Here is a 19,799-nt window from a genome sequence, read left to right as displayed (position 1 = left end):
AGAAGTAGGAAGTTCTCAGGTAAAGGCAGCACAGGTGCCCGTTCCAGCACTGAGCTAGCATCACACGCCCCTGAGCGTTGATGTGCAGGGCTCGGGACTGAAGACATGGGACTGAAAGTCCCCGCTCTGCTGTGGAGAAATTCTATGGCATAGCAGCCCCACGCTTGGACACAGCTTTGTTTGGAACAGGGATGGAACAACATGTCAGGAAGCGCTTGACCTTCCTGACCTCCGTCTGGAACAAACTCTGGCCAAACACCGTCTCTGCTGACAGGCCCTCGCAGGGGTATTTTGATCCTGATCCTGTCGCCCTGCGGCCAGACCTAGAGCCGGATCCTGTCCTCCCCAGTGCCTCTCTCTTTAGTGCGCTGTATGATTTCAGAGCCAGGAGTGCAGAGGAGCTGAGCGTCAGCCGAGGAGACAAACTCTGCGTCCTCAAAGAAGAGGGGGAATATGTCTTAGCCAGGAAGCTTAAGGGGGAACCAGCGCTGGGCTACATCCCTGCTAATTACGTGGCAAGGATCAACGAGGAAACCTCCCACCAGCCGTAAGTATCTGAATCCCAGCTCTTCACTGTGGCTTGTGTGGGGATAATCTTTTGTAAGTGGAGCACAAAGCGGGGGGAACTACTGCAAGCTGGATCTCACGGCACCAGTGCTATATATTGGTCTAAGGCCCTGCAGAACTGGGCACCGGGAGCTCTCCTCCCAGCTAGGGACAACGGCTGGATCTGCTGCCTCTACATTGAGGCTGTCCCCGGTCAGCTCGAATTGCAGCGTTGTCTTGTCTCTCTTTTCTTTGTAATTTGCATTTGGTATTGTCGGCAGTCAGGGCCTAAGGCACACCATTGTTATTGGGCTGGGGGGTGGAACCGGCGCATCGCACAGTTCTGGGCCAGGGCAGAGAGACGTCTGAGCTGTTTGTAGAGCAGCTACCACAACAGGGTCCTGCTCCAGGCCGGGGGCTCCGAGGTGCTCTGGTAATACAAGTAATAACGTTCCCTGGCAGGTGGCAGCCAAAGGCCTGCTCCACTCACAGGTTCTGTACTAGTGTTGCTCTGTCGGTTAGGGTGTGATTTTTTTTTTTTTTTAACTGAAATAGTGATGCTGGTAAACCCCCCTGCCTGGACACATCGATACCAGTCTGAAGGGGTCTTGTCCCAGGTAGAGCTATTCCCCTTCCTGTTTGAGAATACACTGTACCAGGATACATCACCTTTCTAGTGGTATAGCTGCCCTTTAGACCACGGGGCTTAGACCGGTTTGATAAAGCAATGCCACGGGTGTGTGTGTACACAAGGCTTTTAATCCCTCTTTGTGCTGCATCTGTCCCCAAAACCGCCGCTTGTCCTCTTCTCCCAGACGGGGGGGAACAGGCCAGGGGGGCTGAGGCTGAGCGGACAGCTGTGGCAAGGTTGGCAGAGGGAGGCAGCTGCCATGCTGAACTCCCGAGCCTCACCAGACAAAACCCCTGTTTCGGCACAGCCAGGGGCCAGTCGAGTTCTCCAGCTCAGGGGCTGGCACAAGGGGGCACTGTAGGAGTTCTGCACAAGGGGAGGATGTTGTGGAGTTCCAGCAGCACCCCGCTACCCCCACAACAACTCCCCATCGATACCTTTGCAGCAGCTGATTTTAAATTTAGAACATTCACCTCTTCCTGCCCAGTGGGCGCATGAGTTTACTATTATATAAGGCAGCGTTTCTTTCCCCACTCACAATAATCCAGTTCCAACATGCTTTGTGAAGTACACCTGAGACACTTCCGTTCTCCCAGTCTCAGGCCCGTGAGTCAGTCAGTATCATTAGCATATTACACACACGCTGGAAGCAAGCATTGTGAAAACTCCTAGTGAACTCCCAGTAAAAATTTCTCCTCCGGTCTTTCAAGTCTATTCAGGTGGTATCTGAGCTCTTACTTATCTTCCTGAATATGGAATCAAAGGGGTGGAGGATGGAATGTGGATGACAGCATCCAGTACCACACCACAGACAGTTTTCAAAGTGAAATCACTTTGCATTTTAAAATAAATAGGTTTCTGTTCCATTTCTCCATCTCATTAAGATCAAATAGACAGGACGCCGACAAAACAAATGGTTGTGTGGTACAGCCAGAATCTACGTTTTTCAGCACCGATAAAATAGTTTGACTTAATCAAGCTCCAGATAGGGCTGAGCAAGCAGTTTGGGGGCTGAACTGAAAAATACAAGGAAAAATTGATTTTTGGGGAGGGTTTTTATCAAAATGAAAAAATAATTGCAGGTTGGAAGGATCAACATTTTCTAAACAAACCACTGTGCCATTTTTGATTTTTTTCCCAAAAATCTTTTTTTTTTCCAGCCCACACTGTCCACCAGATTCAATCTGAATTCACAGGTAGGGTTGGTCACCCCAAAACTGCATTTTTTCAGTGAATTTAGTAATTGCCAAAAAATAAAAATTCCTCCAACTCTCCATACAACCCATGCAAGCCCTAGTATCAATGGCAGGGTGGGCATTGTACCAGTAGTCATCAGTATATACCGATGCCTGTCATATGCCAGGGGCACGACCCTTGTGTAGTCCTGACCCTCATCCACTGATTGGGGCTGGGTCAGTCTCTTCCCAGCACACCTGTGTTTCACACCTGTATTACAGGTGACATGGGGGGTAAAGGAACCCACCTTTTCTTACTGGTGGTATCAAACCTCACTTTCGATCCGGAGTGACAATGTTTGGTGGTAGTGCTTGTGTAGAGCATAAACCCACAGTGCAGTTTAGTTGTTATGACTGGCAACGCACCAGGACAGCAGAAGGCAAGTCCAGGCAAAGCTTCATTGACAAATTCATTCATGGGCCCCATGAATGAGAGTAGCTGATTTAGAATAATTCCAGGAGTGGAGTGAAAGTCACTAGTACTCCTATGTGGAAGAAATTGATCCTGAACCTGTGGAGTGTACTTGGCTTCATTGATGCTATACATTCCTCACTTTCATGCCTCACCAATTTATAGTTTCTTTAATAATCTGCAGCCACCAATAATCAGTGTGGCAGAAAGAAATTAGTGGGGCCTACGCAGCAGGCTCCCGATTTCTGAAAAACGGCTTCTGAGTTTGTTACCGAATAGTATCGTGAGTGCAGTTTTGCAGGAGCAAAGAATCTGATCTCACTAAGTCGTCCAACTTGCTGGCACCCACACAGCACCTGGCAGAGTGAGAATTTCAGAAGCAGTAACTTAGCTGACTGAAATCCAGGGGCGCCTCCGTGGCAGAAGCCTTGCGCCTCCGCTGAATGTTTTTTGAGACTCCCACCTATGTATCCAAGTATTCTCAAATACACCTGCAATTGTTTGCACCCCACCACCTGCCCCTGGTTACCTGGGGGTGCAAGATTGATGGCTGAGTTGAGGCCCATATATAGGGCCCTACCAAATTCACGGTCCATTTAGTCCATTTCACGGTCATAGGATTTTAAAAATAGTAAATTTCATGATCTCAGCTATTTAAATTTCAGGCACTGCTCCCCTTACTTCTGGCCTGCTGCTGGCGGTGGTGCTGCCTTCAGAGTTGGGCAGCTGGAGAGCGGCGGCTGCTGGCCGGGGGCCCAGCTCTGAAGGCAGAGCCACCACCAGCAGCAGCAGAGAAGTAAGGATGGCCTGGTATGGTATCGCCACCCTTACCTCTGCACTGCCACTGGCAGGACGCTGCCTTCAGAGCTGGGCACCTGGCCACTAGCTGCCGCTCTCCAGCCACCAGCCACTGCTTTCTGGCCTCCCAGCTCTGAAGGCAGTGCAGAAGTAAGGGAGGCAATACCACGACCCCTCTAAAATAACCTTGGGATCCCCCCTGCAACTCCCTTTTGGGTCAGGACCCCCAATTTGAGAAATGCTGGTCTCCCCCGTGAAATCTGTAAGCACCCAAAAGACTATATTTCCTGGTGGGAGACCAGATTTCATGGTCTGTGACGTGTTTTTCATGGCCATGAATTTGGTAGGGCCCTACCCATATACCAATCAAGGCCAAGGATTCTTTTCAGATTCAGTCATTTTATTTTCAGGAACTGCAGCGATGCATTGCTATTCACAGGACAGTAGCTTCTTGCCGCCCTCACCTGTGGTCAGGTCCCCCTTGTGCGAGGGGATGCCCCTGCACGCAGGCATGACGCGGTCCCTCTCTGCGGCTTGCAAGCTAACTAAAGGCGAAAGATAAATTGTGGGAGGGAAAACTGAAGGGAAGTGACTAGCTAAAGCAGTAGAACCAGGAATTGGCCCTGGGCTGGTGCCCTAGCCGTTAGCCCACATTGCCTGCTATTTTGGAAAATAAAAGTTAGAGGCTTATCCAGAGGGGTGTGACTTTGGAATGGAAACACCAACCTGGTTGTAAGGGCGACTGTAGATAAATCGGGTTCTGCCCCAGCCAGTAGGTAGCCAGGATTCCCCCAGCTGGCTAGAATGCTGAGGGCAAGACTGCGGCCCGAGGGAGATAAGAAGCCTTTCACCCAGGTGTAACACAACGGCTGGAAGGCCAGGGTCTGTGGACGAGCCTCCTGCTCACAGCAGTGCGTGCACTTTACACCCTCCTACGCAGCCCGGCAGTGGGTTGTCTTCACCTGCGGCCTGCCTGTGATGCTGTGATTCTGCTCCCATCGCAGGCAGGGGTCTTGATGGCACCGCCTGGCCCCAGGCCTGGCAACCTACATTCATTTTTCGTTGACGGGGGTGAATGGGCGCTTGCAGCTTGCCCAGAACCTTCACGCTAGGTGAAGAGACGGGAGGGGGTACGGTGCTAACAGCCTGGGAGGAAGCAGCTAGCCGGGGTTTATTGCAAGTGAGCCTGTTGCGGGGGAGACCAAGAGCCTGTCAGATCCACACCCCATCAGCGCTTGTGGCTGAGGCAAATACTCCCTTTCCTTCTCCCTTCTGTGCAGTTACACCAACCCCAGGACAGGCTCAACCTGTCTTCCCCCCTGCCCCTCCCAACAAGAACAAACAAGCGAGGTACAAACAAGAACAGAACATGCCAGCTGTGCCTTGGGCCGAGTATACGAAGCTGCTGGATGGGTCAAGTCACTGGTAAATGCAAGCTCAGGGGCACCATTCACCCGGCCCCCTGTGGGAGCCTCTCCCCGTGCATGCGTGGGAGTGTGCGGGGATACTAACAGACCCTTTCGCTGCTCATCCCTTTGTAATAAACACCAGTGCGGCTTTCTGCAGCAATGGCCTCGAGTACCCTGGCATCTGCCTTTACTCATGTATCGGCTGGGAAGCAATGACCTCGGACCCTTTCCCAGATGATTTTTAACAATAGATTTGCACAAATTATAGGACTAGAGGAGTTGGAGGGGGAGGACGGAGCCGGGATCCACTTGCATCCATCAGAATTCCTCACCGGCAGGATTTTAGGAGCAGTGCAGTTTAGGTTAGTAAGCTTCTTGGGGCAGGGACCGTCTCTTTCTGGGTTTGTACAGCGCCTAGCACAATGGAGTCCTGCTTCACAACTAGGGTCCCTAGGCACTATGATCATACAAATAAAGAATGTCATAATTAGAAGAGTGGTGAGAAGAGACATATAATAGGGTTCCTGGCCCCCTGCACCCTTACACACACACACACACACTGGCCACGTATACATTTGAGCGTACAAATTTTAGTACCCAGGCCTGTTAAGATGGGATAGTCCTGATCGGGCTCTGGGCAGGGACTGTGCAAAATGTCCCTGGTGTGGTGTTTAGTGAACCCTCCACACTTAAGGAGCTTGCAAGAGTTCTGCTTCATTCTGTGTCCAATTGCAATTGGCTGGTACCTGTAACAAAGAGCTTCCCGGAGCCATGTGTCTGTGTCTGGGAAGCTCAGCCCTTAAAGGTCCTGTCTCCAATAGCACACTTTGCACAGCTCTGCCCAGAGCACCTGTCCTGCCTTGCTCCTCCAATCTTAGACCTCCTTTGGTCAGAGACTGACGATCGTATGGCATTTTGCCAAGCACAGGGTAGTTTTGTGACAGGACAAAGAGAAGAAAGACCGCCAGCACATTTTTACTTGTGACCTAATCCATATTTGAACCCGGATTTTCTAGAAGTGAAGGGCAAATAAGTGCCTTGTTTTAAGTGCTACCATCCCCTTCTAATTCTTCCTCGTTCCTTAACTGCTGAATTAAGATCAACATGTGTCTTTGGTGGAGAAGACATGCAATTGGTTCTAAAGACCTGCTCTTATCTGGGGCAAAGCGCCGGGCTTCCCTGTACTCTCCTCTGGAGTCCAAAGAATGAAGGAAATAGTTCAATGTTAACAAGCTGTGATACCAGATAACAAAAGGCCCAGGTGAAACTGAGCTAATCAGTCAACAACAGCTTCTGAGCCCAAAGGTTAGCACTGACATCAGTCAGCCGGTGCGATTGTTTGCGGGTTCTCCTGTCTCTGCCCTGGAAATCAGCTGCTCTGCTGCTCATTAGGCAGTTGCACAAACACAAATCGTGATAACCACAGTCCTATGGGCTGGAACTCAAGAACCAACGTCCCTGCTATTCCAGCTCGGTGGGGACATGGGGGGGAACATCTGGCCTCCTGATCTTCTGTCCAGCCCTGCCACTTGGACAGAAGCAGTTTCTGACCAACTTTCAGCACTGGGACTGGGGTTTCTGCTCCCTTTGTGCCACATGAGACGTACAAAACCGCTGCAGAGGGCAGGGAATGAATGTAACATGGTTCATACCCAAGGGGAAGGACGCTGTGTGGGAGACATCAGAAAACAGCGTGTGTGTCTGATGTGACTAGTCCAGGGAGCGACATTATACATTAAGGAACAGAAATCGACATCAAAGGGCAGCGCCTTCAATCCTGGGGCACGTGCCCCCGCAGTGGGTGTGGGTGAAGCTAGCAAACTGTGCTGCTGGCTTGTACGTGTGCAGCCACAATATACATTACTGAACTGAACTCCACATCAAAGGGCAGCTCCTTGGACACTGGTGAGCACTGGAAACTAGCAAACCTTTTCTCTGGCGTTTGCTTGGGCATCCCTCGCACCAGGTGTTCGGTGGGCTAAGCAGGGCTGGGTTACAGATGACAAGGTCTTTTCAAAACAAAGGAAATGGTCGGTTGGACTCCGCATCCAGCCCCACGTCCAGGCTCACGTGAGCAAACACAGTTATGCACCAATATAACCCACTAAACGCCATTCCTAAGAAATGCCAGATCGTACAACTTCAGCAACACCCAAGCACGTGATAAATATGCAAATTAAACCTGCCGGCAGGTGGGGGATAGTCGCTTGCCCCTCTTCACACACAGGGGGCGCCGGAGCCCTTCTATTCCCTGCAGGTCTCCTAGTACCTAGGCTGACAGGTGCAAATGCTGGTCTGTGCCTGTGCGTTACCCTAACCCATGCAGGTTGTGCCCGCTGCAGCAGATAACTCTAGGAAAAGAAGGAAAAGGCACATTTCTCTCTTGTGCACCCTGGGCACTGCCCACCCCATTTTTACTTGCTAGTTATCGGGGGCTGGAGTTTTCTTCACCAAGTCTTTTATTACCTGCCTTAGGAGGTGTTACTGGTGCCCATCACTCCCGTATCACGCGACCTTCTGCATAAAACAGAGTCGCGCCCGTGAGTCCACCTGGGTCAGATCCTCAGCGGGCGTCGATCAGCATAGCTCTGTTGAAGTCAGTGCAGTGCCGCCGATTAACCCCAGCTGAGGACCTGACCCTCCTGCGCTTGTCCCCTGGCGCATGCTATGGCTAAACGTAGCCAGCTGCAGCCACGCAGTGCAGAGCCCAGCACGGTCCACGCTGCCCATTTAGGTGCATTATTGGGTTTTACTCTGACTCATCTCGTCTCAACGCCTCTCGGGGCCCGGGCGCGGCGAGGGTCTGTCCTGGGGGCTCTGCCGCTCTGATTGGCCTTTTGTCTTTCTTGCAGCTGGTACTTCAGAGGAGTCAGTCGAAACGAGGCCCAGCAGCTCCTTCTCTCACCGCCCAATCAACACGGCTCCTTCCTCATCCGCGACAGCGAGAGTAACCGGGGGGAGTATTCTCTGTCAGGTAACCCCGAGCACTCCGCGGCGTCCAGCCCTGCGGTTCATTTCTGCCTTCGCGCCATAAATGGGGCTCAGCGCTGCCCGGGAGCAGAGGGTGGCACAGCTGGTGGGAAAGGGAAGGGAAGATGGTTGTGAGCTACCTTGCCACCTACCTCCATCCTGGGGCCGGCCAGAGGCCAAACTGACCCCGGCACAATTTAGATCAGCCTCAGGATGCTTCTTGGCAGAGTCAGTTTTATGTTCTCTCTCGGTCGCCCTTCTCTGGGCTGTGCCAGGTCCTGCTATAGATTCGGTAAGATGAGGGGAAAGGGAAGCGATCAGCATGTACCACATGCAAGTGGGAGAAGCCCCTGGGCCAAGGAACTTTCTGCCTGAGGACCCGGGCTCACCAAGATGCAGGGATGTGTTTAAAGCGGTTTATAGCGTCCTGTTAAGATGGATTCACTTCAGCTCTGAAAAGGGACAGAAAGCCACGCCAATGGCCATTGAGCGCCCTGCGTATCTATGCAAATATTGATCGCTGAATCATTGTGGGAAAGGAAAGTACAATGCTCTCATTCAGGGATATGAAAGCCATAAACAATTTACAGCTTCATAAGACAGCTTCATAGTCCTTAGCGGCAGGGTTTATTTCCAGTGGTTTGTTCTATTGTTCTGTGGATTATATAAAAAAAAAGAAATTCCCACTTCAAGCGATCAGGGCCTGATTCAGATCTGATTTACAGTGATGTAAATTCATAGATTTTAACACCAGAAGAGCCCATTTTAATCACTTAGTCTGACCTTTGGCATGACGCAAGATAAAGAACCTCACCCACTAATTTCTGCATCACGCCCATAAACTCTTGTTTGCAAATTAGCACACTGTGATATTCAGTCTTGACTTAGACTTCAAGTGATTGGAGATTGCACCATGTCCCTGGGTAAATTGTTCCAATGGTTAATTACCCTCACTGTTAAAAATTTACCTCTCCAGTCTGAATTTGTCTAGCACAGGGGTCGGCAACCTTTCAGAAGTGGTGTGCCGAGTCTTCATTTATTCACTCTAATGTAAGGTTTCGTGTGCCAGTGATACATTTGAACGTTTTTAGAAGGTCTCTTTCTAGAAGTCTATAATATAGAACTAAACTATTGTTGTATGTAAAGTAAATACAGTTTTTAAAATGTTTAAGAAGCTTCATTTAAAATTAAATTAAAATGCAGAGCCCCCCCCAGACTGGTGGCCAGGACCCGGGCAGTGTGAGTGCCACTGAAAATCACCTTGTCTGCCGCCTTTGGCACATGTGCCAGAGGTTGCCTACCCCTGGTCTAGCATTAGCTCTCAACCATTGGATCCCGTTGGCCTTGGTCTGCTAGATAAAGAGCTGTCTACTATCTAATCTCTGCCATATGTTAGTATTTAGAGACCATTTATAGACCAAGTCACCTGTTAACCACCTCTTGGGCAAACTGTCGATTGAGCTTTGTTAGTGTGGAAGTCAGTGTTGTTACACTGGTATAAATGAGAGCGGAACTGAGGCCAGAACCAGCAACGCTCAAGGGAGGGGACTAGGGCTGGTTGCATGGGTGACTGAACTCTGTTTCAATCTCCTTTGTTTTTTCCCTCACAGTCCGTAATCATGCTAAAGTCAGTCATTTCCGGATCTGTAAGGGGCCTGACGGAGGTCTGTACATACAAAAGGGACAACCTTTTCCCAGCATGGAGGAGCTGCTCACCTTTTACACAGTAAATTGGAAAGTTGTACAGAGCCCCTTGTTACAACCCTGCATCCCTAAGGTCTGTGTACACAACACTAGTGTCAATTAGTTTCTTTCACTCTTACCCTCATCTTAAACCTGATGCTCACCATTTGGTTGTTGGCCTGGGCCGTTCTCTGTCTTCATTATTTCATTTTAATCTTGTAACTTGTTCTGTGGTTGTGATAGGGTAGGGAGCGGGTGATTTTGGTTTGAGCATTGGCCTGCTAAACCCAGGGTTGTGAGTTCAATCCTTGAGAGGCCATTTAGGGAACTGGGGTAAAAATCTGTCTGTGGATTGGTCCTGCTTTGAGCAGGGGGTTGGACTAGATGACCTCCTGAGGTCCCTTCCAACCCTGATATTCTGTGATTCTATGATTTGCTGGGGGACATGCTGGCCATTAGAACAGAGGCATTCTGAAGGACAACGCAGGTGGTTTCGTATAGAACTGCTTGCATTTTTGGGGGGGGGGGGGCGCCAAAACAAAAATTAATCAGAAAACTGTAAAAATACTCCAGTGGGAGAAATGGGGCCAGAATGAAAAAAAATCAGTGTTCATTCTGTCAAAAGAAAAAAAAATCAGTGAAAAAAAAATGTTGACAATGAAAAACGTTTTGTTCAGCATTTTTTCACAGAAATGTGTCCATAATTTTTTGAGCAGCTCAATTTTTGATGCTTTATTAAATGAAGAGTTTAAGTGTCCTTTTAATATAGCTGCCCTCTTATCCGTCCATCAGCCTCTTTGCTTTCAGGCTCTGCTGTTAATTATAAGGCTAAGGACTCTGTCTTGTTCTGGAGCTTTTATCTGGTTTCCCTTTCTTCAAGTTGAATTGCACAGGGCTTTCTCAAATGCTTACTCCATATTCAAGGCCAGCTCTAAGGTCATTGGTTCCAATTCGGAGTGAAAAAGAATTTGAGATGTAGGAATTTCCCCTGGAACAGAAACTCCAAGTTTCAACCAGCTCTACCGAGAAATTTAATTTTTCAGGGGACAGAGACCAGTTTCCTATATCTTCACTGAGCACCCTCTTCACATACAAATTAATATTAATGGTGCAGGTGGAATGGTCTCTCCCAGTGATCTGAGTGGCTGCTTCCCGCTGCATACCCTTTTCAGCAGTTTCTCTGCCTTCACGCTTCCTGCAAGACCTAACCGCCTCCTGAGAGAGGCCAGAGCCCTCCGTATCCCTTGAGGCTTTGTAGTTCCTGGTCCTAAAATGGTGACAGATTCCTGCAGTCTCAAAGTTCTGTTCTCATGGGCATTTCTGGCTCCCAAATGTGCCCAGTGCTCCAAAGGCAGCAGCCACTGCAAAGGATTCTGGGACACATCTGAGGGTCAAAAGTGCACATGGAGAATCAGGATGAAGAGGTGCTGTTTGGGACTGGCCTGGTTGCTGACTTCGGTTGCTTTCTCAGCCTATGCCCACGTCTGCCCTGGTTCATAATGCTGCCTCTACCTGACGGCGCAGGCCTGAAATGAAATGGTCTATGTGTCTATACGTTTAATACAGACCCCTCCGGTGAGAGATGCATGGGAACGGCCCCGTTCAGAATTCACCCTTGGGAGGAAACTGGGGGAAGGATACTTCGGAGAGGTGTGGGAAGGATTGTGGAAGAACATGGTGCCAGTTGCCATCAAAATCATAAAACAAGGTGCGTGGAGGGGAAGGCAGGGAACATTAACCATGCGCCACCTCGTCTTTCACTCACTGCCATGAAAGATCTCTCCAGTCCGTTTCATTTCCCCCTTGATCTCCGAACCTCTCATGTCAACAATCAGACTGAATAAACTAACTGTAGATAGGATCTCCTGCCTGGTGTAGTCGGGCAACCCTAGCTCATAAGGCTACTTGCCTGTAACACATCTGCACACACCCATTCGAAAATCCAGTCCGATCTACGCTGAGGTCTTTACAAAATGGCTTCCCACCCCCGCTCCCCGCAATCGCTCTGGAGGCCTCATGGTAAGACACTGCACTGTTGTGTGAAACAGGGGCTCTCAACCTTTCCAGACGACTGTCCCCCTTTCAGGAGTCTATTTGTCTTGCGTACCCTAAGTTTCACCTCACTTAACAACTCCTTGCTTACAAAATCAGCCATAAAAACACAAACGTGTCACAGTTCACTAGTACTGAACAATTGCTGACTTCTCATTTTTACCAGATAATTATCAAATAAATCAATTGGAATATAAACACTGTGCTTACATTTCAGTGTGTCGTATACAGAGCAGTATAAACAAGTCATTGTCTGTATGGAATTTTAGTTTGTACTGACTTCACCAGTGCTGTTTATGTAGCCTCTTGTAAAACTAGGCAAATATCTAGATGCATTGATGTACCCCCTGGGAGATCTCTGCATCCCCCCAGAGGTAGGCACTAGTGTGGAAGTCCCTGCTGCACTCAGTCAGCTACCTGAAAATGGCATCTCAATCCTAACGAGAACAGCCTCAATACATGTTACTGTTAACGAGCTGTGAGGGAATGGGGTGCGTGAGCGCCGAGGGGTGGGGCTGGGGCTGGAAAGCTCCCGCAGTCACGTGGAGAAAGCCAAGCTATGAATGGCAGGATGAACTTAGCGAGAAACTTACTCACCCCGGCAATGTCTCGGCTTCCTCCACAGCTGACATGAAGGCGGAAGATTTCACCAAAGAGATTCAGAATCTGAAGCGGCTGAAGCACGAGAGGTTGATCCAGCTCCATGCCGTCTGCTCTGTGGGCGAGCCCCTGTACATCGTCACCGAACTCATGAGGAAAGGCAACCTGCAGAGTTACCTCAGCAGTGAGTACCACCCTGCCCTTACTGCCTAGCGCCGCGTGGGGAGTCACCCGTGTGGCACTGCCGCTCTGGGCACTCGAGAGCACCGCGAAGGGACTGCAAGGCCCAACCGGGTGCCTCTGCCGTGCCCAAATTAAAACGGCAACAACGCACTAATGTCAAAAGAGGCAGCCCGCCAAGCTCTGCTTTCATTCACATTGGGGCGAAGGCAAGACAGCTCCATCCCAATCGATGGAGCAATTCCCGGGTACATTCTAATTCACCCTACGTCGGCCGGGGACAATTCGCCATTTTAAATTTTAAAGCTGTTATAGAAGCCCTCGCCCCTACCACCGGTAACCACGCAACAGGCCTCTTTGCAGAAAAGCCTCAGTCATCCTGAGCACCCAGATCTGAATGTAAGGCCTGGTCTTCGCGCCGTTTTTAGCACTGGTATAACTCCCTTGGCCAGGGGTGATTGTTTTACTGAAATAGATATACCAGACTACTACCTCGTGTGGGTTATAGCAGTATAATGCTGTCTTATTCCAGTACAGTTTATTCTCCTTCCTTTCGGGAGGGTGGAACTGCTCAAACTATACCAGCGTAGTGAAAGCGGTACAACTTGTGTATGTTGGCAAGGCATAGGCTTCCTCAAAGCTCCTGCCGGTTTGAACTCCTGCCCTCGCTTGCCCCCCCTCTCTAAGAAGAGCTGCTGTGGCGCGTTGAGACAGTCGCGCAATCCGAATGGCGTGCTGCTTCGTAGTTCACCGACGCCAAAGGCGGTTGTTTCACTGGGGGACTGGGAGAGGGAGTTTTCAGCTCCCCAGTCTGCTCGGCCACTCTGTTGGAAGCGAATTGCCAAAACTTGTGCATCTGAAACTGACAAAAGGGCAAGTCTCCTGTCACCATCTTGCTGAGTCAGCCGTGAAACGGCACCAAGAACATGCCTGTGGTGGTGTTCATTTCTCTCGTTCTTTTCTTTCACTCCCCCAACCAGGAAATAGTTGTTAGGGAAACAAGTCACACAGCTCCCAGCTGGGACCTGTTCTTTCCTAGGTAACGTCCTCCATTGACTAATGGGACCTCCTTTGGGGGTATGGGTCCAGCAGGGCTCATTATCCAAGGAGCAGCAACTCCCAAGTAGGATGGGTTCTGAAACACAACTCCCAGCCACGCGTTAGACTCTGTCGCTCCTACTCCTAACAGGGAACTACTTATGAGGACCATCTTCCTCACGGCAACAGAGCTCACAGGGGGCCAGCGCCTGCCAAGCTCTGAAACACGCACTTAATGTTACAGACGTGGAAGTCAAGGGGAACCTGCACGTGCTCAAAGTTAAGCGTGTGCGCTTTGCAGAGGTGGGGGCCGAATAACGAAGGCTACACACGTTCATGCTCTGGTATAGGAATGTGATATATGGAGATATACCTATCTCATAGAACTGGAAGGTCATCAAGTCCAGCCCCCTGCCTTCAGTAGCAGGACCAAGTACTGATTTTGCCCCAGATCTCTAAGTGGCCCCCTCAAGGATTGAACTCACAACGCTGGGTTTAGCAGGCCAGTGCTCAAACCACTGAGCTATCCCTCCCTCCATAACATGAGTGTTTATTTTGTCCGTTCCTAGCGGCGGGTCTCTTTCCCAACAAGGATGTACTGATTCCATAACATGCTCTATGAGGGTTTTAATGGATCAGCCTAAAACAGAAAGTGATTTTGGTCCTTCGATCCCTGGTTTAACAGGTCTGGAAGGGAGGGCTCTGAGCACGCTCCACCTGATCAGCATTGCTTGCCAGGTGGCCGACGGGATGACGTACCTTGAAGAACAGCACATCGTTCACAGGGACTTGGCCGCTAGGAACATCCTTGTGGGAGACAACCTCACCTGCAAAATCGCTGATTTTGGACTCGCCAGGCTCCTCAAGGTTGGTCTGCTGGAAACTGTTGGTCCTTTTGCCCTGCTTATTTCCACATTCCCTTCCCTGTCCCCAAGGGGCTCCCAGTTCACACTGGAACCTGCTAGGGTTCCCCCACCCTTGAGGCTTTTACAAGGTGGCACCATCCTACCAACTGGTTAAACCTAGAGTCAGCTGATTAACGGGCTGGGGGGGGGGGTTGCCTTTGAATGCCACAGAACAGACAACTCCACCTCTCCCCAAACACTGACTCTCCTACCTCTGCTCAGTCTCTGCCTGCCTAGAGGATGAGAAACTAGCGCCAGGGATCCAATCTTGGCTGTCCCGGGTTAACAATGCCCAGAGCTACAACTAGACCGAGGAACTGAAACATGGTCTCCATTTACATCGTGTGTGGCAGGACACAATTTGATATGTGCTCTGCTCGGCTGTCCCGGGTCTCTGCCAAATCCATGTCGCACTGTTGGGGGGAGAGAGCTGTAGGGCTAGTAAGGGTTACTTGAGATGGCAGTTTAGGCCTCTCCTGCCCCCGTGCCTTTGAGAGGGGGGATATTGTGTTTGTTTCCCCTGTGCTCATAGCCCATCTCCTGCTGCTTTTTAGGACGATATTTATTCCACCAGCGGCAGCACCAAAATCCCAGTGAAGTGGACAGCCCCAGAAGTAGCAAACTACCACACCTACTCGCTGAAGTCCGATGTTTGGTCCTATGGGATCCTGCTCTATGAAGTCTTCACGTACGGGCAGACCCCATATGAAGGTATGGAGCCCACCCTTCCCCCTCCTCTTTGTCCGGCCGTGCTGCCTTTCGGGGGTTACTGTGCCCCACTCTTTCCGGGAACGCCCTTCACGGGGCGTCTACGCAAGAAAAGCGCCTGTGGTCGCAACGCTCGGAGCCCAGGTCGACTGACTCGGGCTCGCACTGCGGGGCTAAGCGTAGATATTCGGGCTCGGGCTGGAGCCCGGGCTCTGAAACCTGGCGAAGGGGGAGAGTCTCGCAGCTCCGACCTGAGCCCTAATATCTCCCCAGCTATTTTCAGCCCCATGGCACAAGCCCTGCCAGTCCGAGTCAATTGCCCCAGACTGAGACTCGGTGCCACAGATTGGCTTGGTTTTTTGCAGTGTAGATGTACCCTCATTGTGCTCCCCTTACACAAGGCTGCTGTCCTCTGGCTCCCCACCTCACCGACACACAGCAGACCTCCCTGATGAAATGTGCTCCCCTCCCCTACCCCGCCATCCAGCCTTGCTGCAGGGAAAGGAGACTTTCACACAGTGCATGGAGTAGCTACTGCATGGCCAGGAGGCAGCCTTGAGAGTTGCTTGACCCAGGTTTCACTACACATGGGAGGTGCACTTGATGAGGAATCGAATGGTGATGGAGAAGCCGTTCCATACAGGCTGGCTAGACTCTTCACAGCCACCCTGAGCCATTTTGGGGGATAAACTCCACAACGTGATGGTGAATAGGGTCATTGGAGTTTCTTGTTTCCTTACAGGAATGACGAACCAAGAAACCATACAGCAAATCAGCATGGGCTACCGCCTTCCCCGGCCAAGCACTTGCCCTCCTGAGATCTATAGCGTCATGCTGGAGTGTTGGAAGGGTAACGCTGAGGAACGGCCCACCTTTCTCGCTCTGAGAGAGAAACTCTGCTCAATTTACAGACGGGTGCACAATTCGCTCTCCTGATGGAAATGGCCCTACACCCCACCCCCATGATTATTTGGGGTTCCATTCCCATGCCCAGCAAGTGTAGCAGCACTGCTGGGAGTATCCATTGTCTACCCGTGCACGACTTGCGTCCAGCGGGCATTCTTGTGTTGCACGTTTCAGATGAAGATAACACAAGGCCTTCTCCTTGGGAGGGACAGAAAACCGTGCTCCATTTTGGAGAAGTTTAGCCTCCTTGCTATGGTCTGGCTGCTACCTCCACAAGAGGACTATTCATTGTAGATGTGGTACAGCAAAGATGTCACCCTGGGTATAAGAAGTTCTTAATCTAAACAGCACAGCAGGATTTCACAAGCTACCTGCTGCATTGAAAGTGAAGTTTCCCGTTTACTTTGTGTGTGTAAACTATTGATGGCTATGAAGTTATTCACGACGTGTGTCTGATTTATTTATTGATCAATGCATGTAAACCCACCCAGTTTTCACAGCGCATGGGGACAATGTAACTCTTCAGTGTACTTGCTAATATCAGTGGCAGGATCAGACCTGGCCGGGTTGTAATTCACGGCAAGAAAAAGCCGTGTAAAGCCCTGCTTCCTCCTGGGGGTTTGGAGACATCCAGGCATCCCATATAAGGGCAGGATTTGAGTCTCAGATCTGCCTGGACTTTTTCCTCTATACCTGGAACTGCCAATTACTACTCCCCCCGTTCCCCACAATTTGGACCCACTCAGATATCATTGTATTCCTCTAACCATCATCCTCCCTGCCCCGTCCTGGTGTATATTATTAAGCTCTCATTTGTCTGTCACGTTCCTCATTTAGACTGTAAGCCCTGCAGCAGAGGAACCTGGCTTCTCGGTGTTCCCCAACTGTGAAACCATAAATCATCATCATCATTAATTCATACTCCAGGGAGAGCTGAGCCTAATCACCTTGTCTTTTAGCACCACTTAGTGGCTGCCTGAAGTATGACATTCTTTTTATTTGTTAATTGCAAATATTAACTGTACATTTTCTGCCTCTTTAAATACAAGTATTTTAACCAACTTTCTCTGTTTTTCTCATCAAAGTATTGGAGGAGGATCTGTGAAGCTATTGGAAGGTTCTCAAGAGAATCTAGGAAGGGCCCTCTTAAAAAATAAAAACACATCAACTGTGTGTATATCCATCTCTTACCATACTTCCTATCTTTCTTATGCATTGGGATAGTTTGCACTTGTGCCTTTAATAATGATGCTAAAACTGCCAAACATCTTGAACTCTTTTTTCCTTGACTTGCTTCCCATGGGATCGTACCTACCAATTCCCTGGGTTTGCTACACTCTGCCTTCTTGAAGTCCATTGTCATTGTCATTATTCTGCTGTTTTCCCTCTTAACATTCCTTTAGAATCAAAAACTCTATCAACTTCATGATCACTTTCATCCAAGCCTCAAATTCTCAACCATTTCCCCCCTATTTGTTAGGATCCAGTGTAGAACAGCCTCTCCCCTGGTTGCTTCCTCCACCTTCTGTAATAAAAAGTTGTCTACAATGCACTCGAAGAACTTGTTGGATAATCTGTGGCCCTGCTGTATTATTTTCCCAAAAGATGTCTGGGTAGCTGAAGTTTCCCATCACCACCAAGTGTTCTGCTTTGGATGATTTTGTTAGTTGTTTTAAAAAAGCCACATTCACTACTTCTTCCTGGTTAGGTGGTCTACAATAGACATCTCCCATGACATCAACCATGTTCTAACTCCATTTACCCATCCATAGCCTTGCAACAGGTCTGCCTCCCATTTCTATCTTGATCTCAGTAGGAAAGTTTATAGTAAGTATGGTAAGAGCCCACCATGGCTTAACTAGGCGATCGTCAACGACCTGAAACTCATACAAAAAGTGGAAACCAGGTCAAATTACTCAAGACGAATATAAAAAGACAACACCACCAGCATGTAGGGACAAAAATGAAAAGGCCAAGGCACACAATAAGCTAGGGATATAAAGGGTAACAAGAAAACATTTTACAAATACATTAGAAGCAAGAGGAAGACTAAGGCAGAATAGGGCCATTACTCAATGAGGAGGAAAAGACAATAACAGAAAATATAGCAATGACCAAAGCGTTAAATGCCTTTTTTGTTTCAGTTTTCACCAAAAAAAACCCTATCAGTGATTGGACCACTAACATAGTGAATATCAGTGTAAATGGGGTAGGATCTAAGGTTAAAATAGGGAAAGAACGTATTAAGAATTACTTAGACACGTTAGATGTCTTCAAGTGGGCAGGGCCAGACAAAATACATCCTACGAGACTTACAGTACTGGCTGAAGAATCTCTGATCCATTAGTGATTATCTCTGAGAACTCATGAAGAGCGAGAGAGGACTGAAAAAGGGCAAATATAGCCCCTATCTATAAAAAGGGGAATAAGGACAACCTGGGGAATTACAAATCAGTCAGTTTAACTTTGGTACCCAGAAAGATAATGGGAGCAAATCACCAAACACTTTGTAAGCACCTAGAAGATAATAAGGTGATTGTAACAGTCAACATGGATTTGTCAAGAACACATCATGTCAAAACGACTTAATATCCTTCTTTGGCAGGATAACAAGCCTTGTGAATGGAGGAAGCAGTAGCTGTGATATACCTCAACTTTAGAAAGGCTGTGGACACTGTCTCACATGACCATCTCATAAGCAAACCAAGGAAATATAGCCTAGACGAACCTCCTGTAAGATGGGTGCACAACTGGCTGGAAAACCGTACTCAAAGAGGAATTCTCAATGGTTCACAGTCCAGCTGGAAGGCCAAATCGATGGGGGTCCCGCAGGGACTTGTCTGGAGCCTGGTTCTCTTCAATATCTTCATATATGATTTGGCTAATGGGATAGAGAATACACGTATAACGTTTGTGGAGGATACCACCCTGGGAGGAGTTGCAAGCACTTTGCTTTGGAGGCCAGGATTAGAATTTTAAAATGACTTCCTTTTGCCTCCATTTCCCCTAATGCTAGACTGTGATCCATTGATATCTCCTCTCTGAGTATGATTTTCCAGCTAGTTGTGCACCCACATTATAGTAGGTTTGTCTAGGCTACATGTTGTGAGATCTACAGGTGAAAAGCCTTGTATGGACCCCGTCCAGCACAGGCAACAGGAAGTGTTCCATTGACTTCAATGAGAATTGGATCAGGCTCCATAAAAGGCACAGGGGAGTGGGATCCCTGAAAGTGGGACTGCACATACAGTTGAGTGGCTTTTATGGAGCCGTTATTACATACGGCACATAACGATGTAAGGCAATATGCTCCTGGCTTCTGTTTTGGGGCACACGAGAGACATTGACCATAGCTCCTTGCCCCAAAACAGAGGCTAGGATATTGCCTTTACACCCTTTTTAACATGCCTTTTTAACATGCCTGAAATACTCAGGCTGACGCAAGAATCGCCACTAACCCTCTAAAATTCCATTTCATTCCCTATTCCCCTCCCCTTTGCCTCTTTCCCCGTTTTCTCTCTCTTCCCTTCCTCCCTTTTTAACCTCCTTGACCCTCGTCTTTCTCTATAAATTCCTCTCCCTCTCTTCTCTCCTAGCATCTCTGTTTTCCCCCTTTCTCTCCCTTTCTCCTCTCCCATGTAGCAGTCTACAGCTGGGTGAAATTCACCCAGGGGACGGCTACACTCCAATCAGGGGGTGTGCTTGCAATCTAGCTAGCTTGGGGAC

General features: G+C 49.2%; 1 protein-coding gene across 1 annotated transcript; it reads left to right on the top strand.

Moving 5' to 3' along the window:
• Positions 1-17,134, top strand: SRMS (src-related kinase lacking C-terminal regulatory tyrosine and N-terminal myristylation sites). The gene is made up of 8 exons (XM_005309592.4): positions 1-547; positions 7,884-8,005; positions 9,612-9,778; positions 11,251-11,392; positions 12,362-12,520; positions 14,240-14,421; positions 15,014-15,170; positions 15,910-17,134. The coding sequence occupies exons 1-8, from the start codon at positions 192-194 to the stop codon at positions 16,101-16,103; spliced, it is 1,479 nt and encodes a 492-aa protein (XP_005309649.1). The 5' UTR covers positions 1-191; the 3' UTR covers positions 16,104-17,134.
• Positions 17,135-19,799: the final 2,665 nt, after the last annotated feature.

This window comes from Chrysemys picta, chromosome 13 (assembly GCF_011386835.1).
Source record: "Chrysemys picta bellii isolate R12L10 chromosome 13, ASM1138683v2, whole genome shotgun sequence".
NCBI lineage: Eukaryota > Metazoa > Chordata > Testudines > Emydidae > Chrysemys > Chrysemys picta.
Note: the sequence above shows the minus strand (reverse complement) of the source record. Positions and strands in the feature narration are given on the sequence as shown.

Excerpts from the sequence above, each read along its gene's own strand:
- SRMS (XM_005309592.4), top strand. The coding sequence starts at position 192 with ATGGAACAACATGTCAGGAAGCGCTTGACCTTCCTGACCTCCGTCTGG. Across the intron at positions 11,393-12,361 it reads CATCAAAATCATAAAACAAG|CTGACATGAAGGCGGAAGAT; the intron begins GTGCGTGGAGGG and ends CTTCCTCCACAG. Across the intron at positions 15,171-15,909 it reads CGGGCAGACCCCATATGAAG|GAATGACGAACCAAGAAACC; the intron begins GTATGGAGCCCA and ends GTTTCCTTACAG.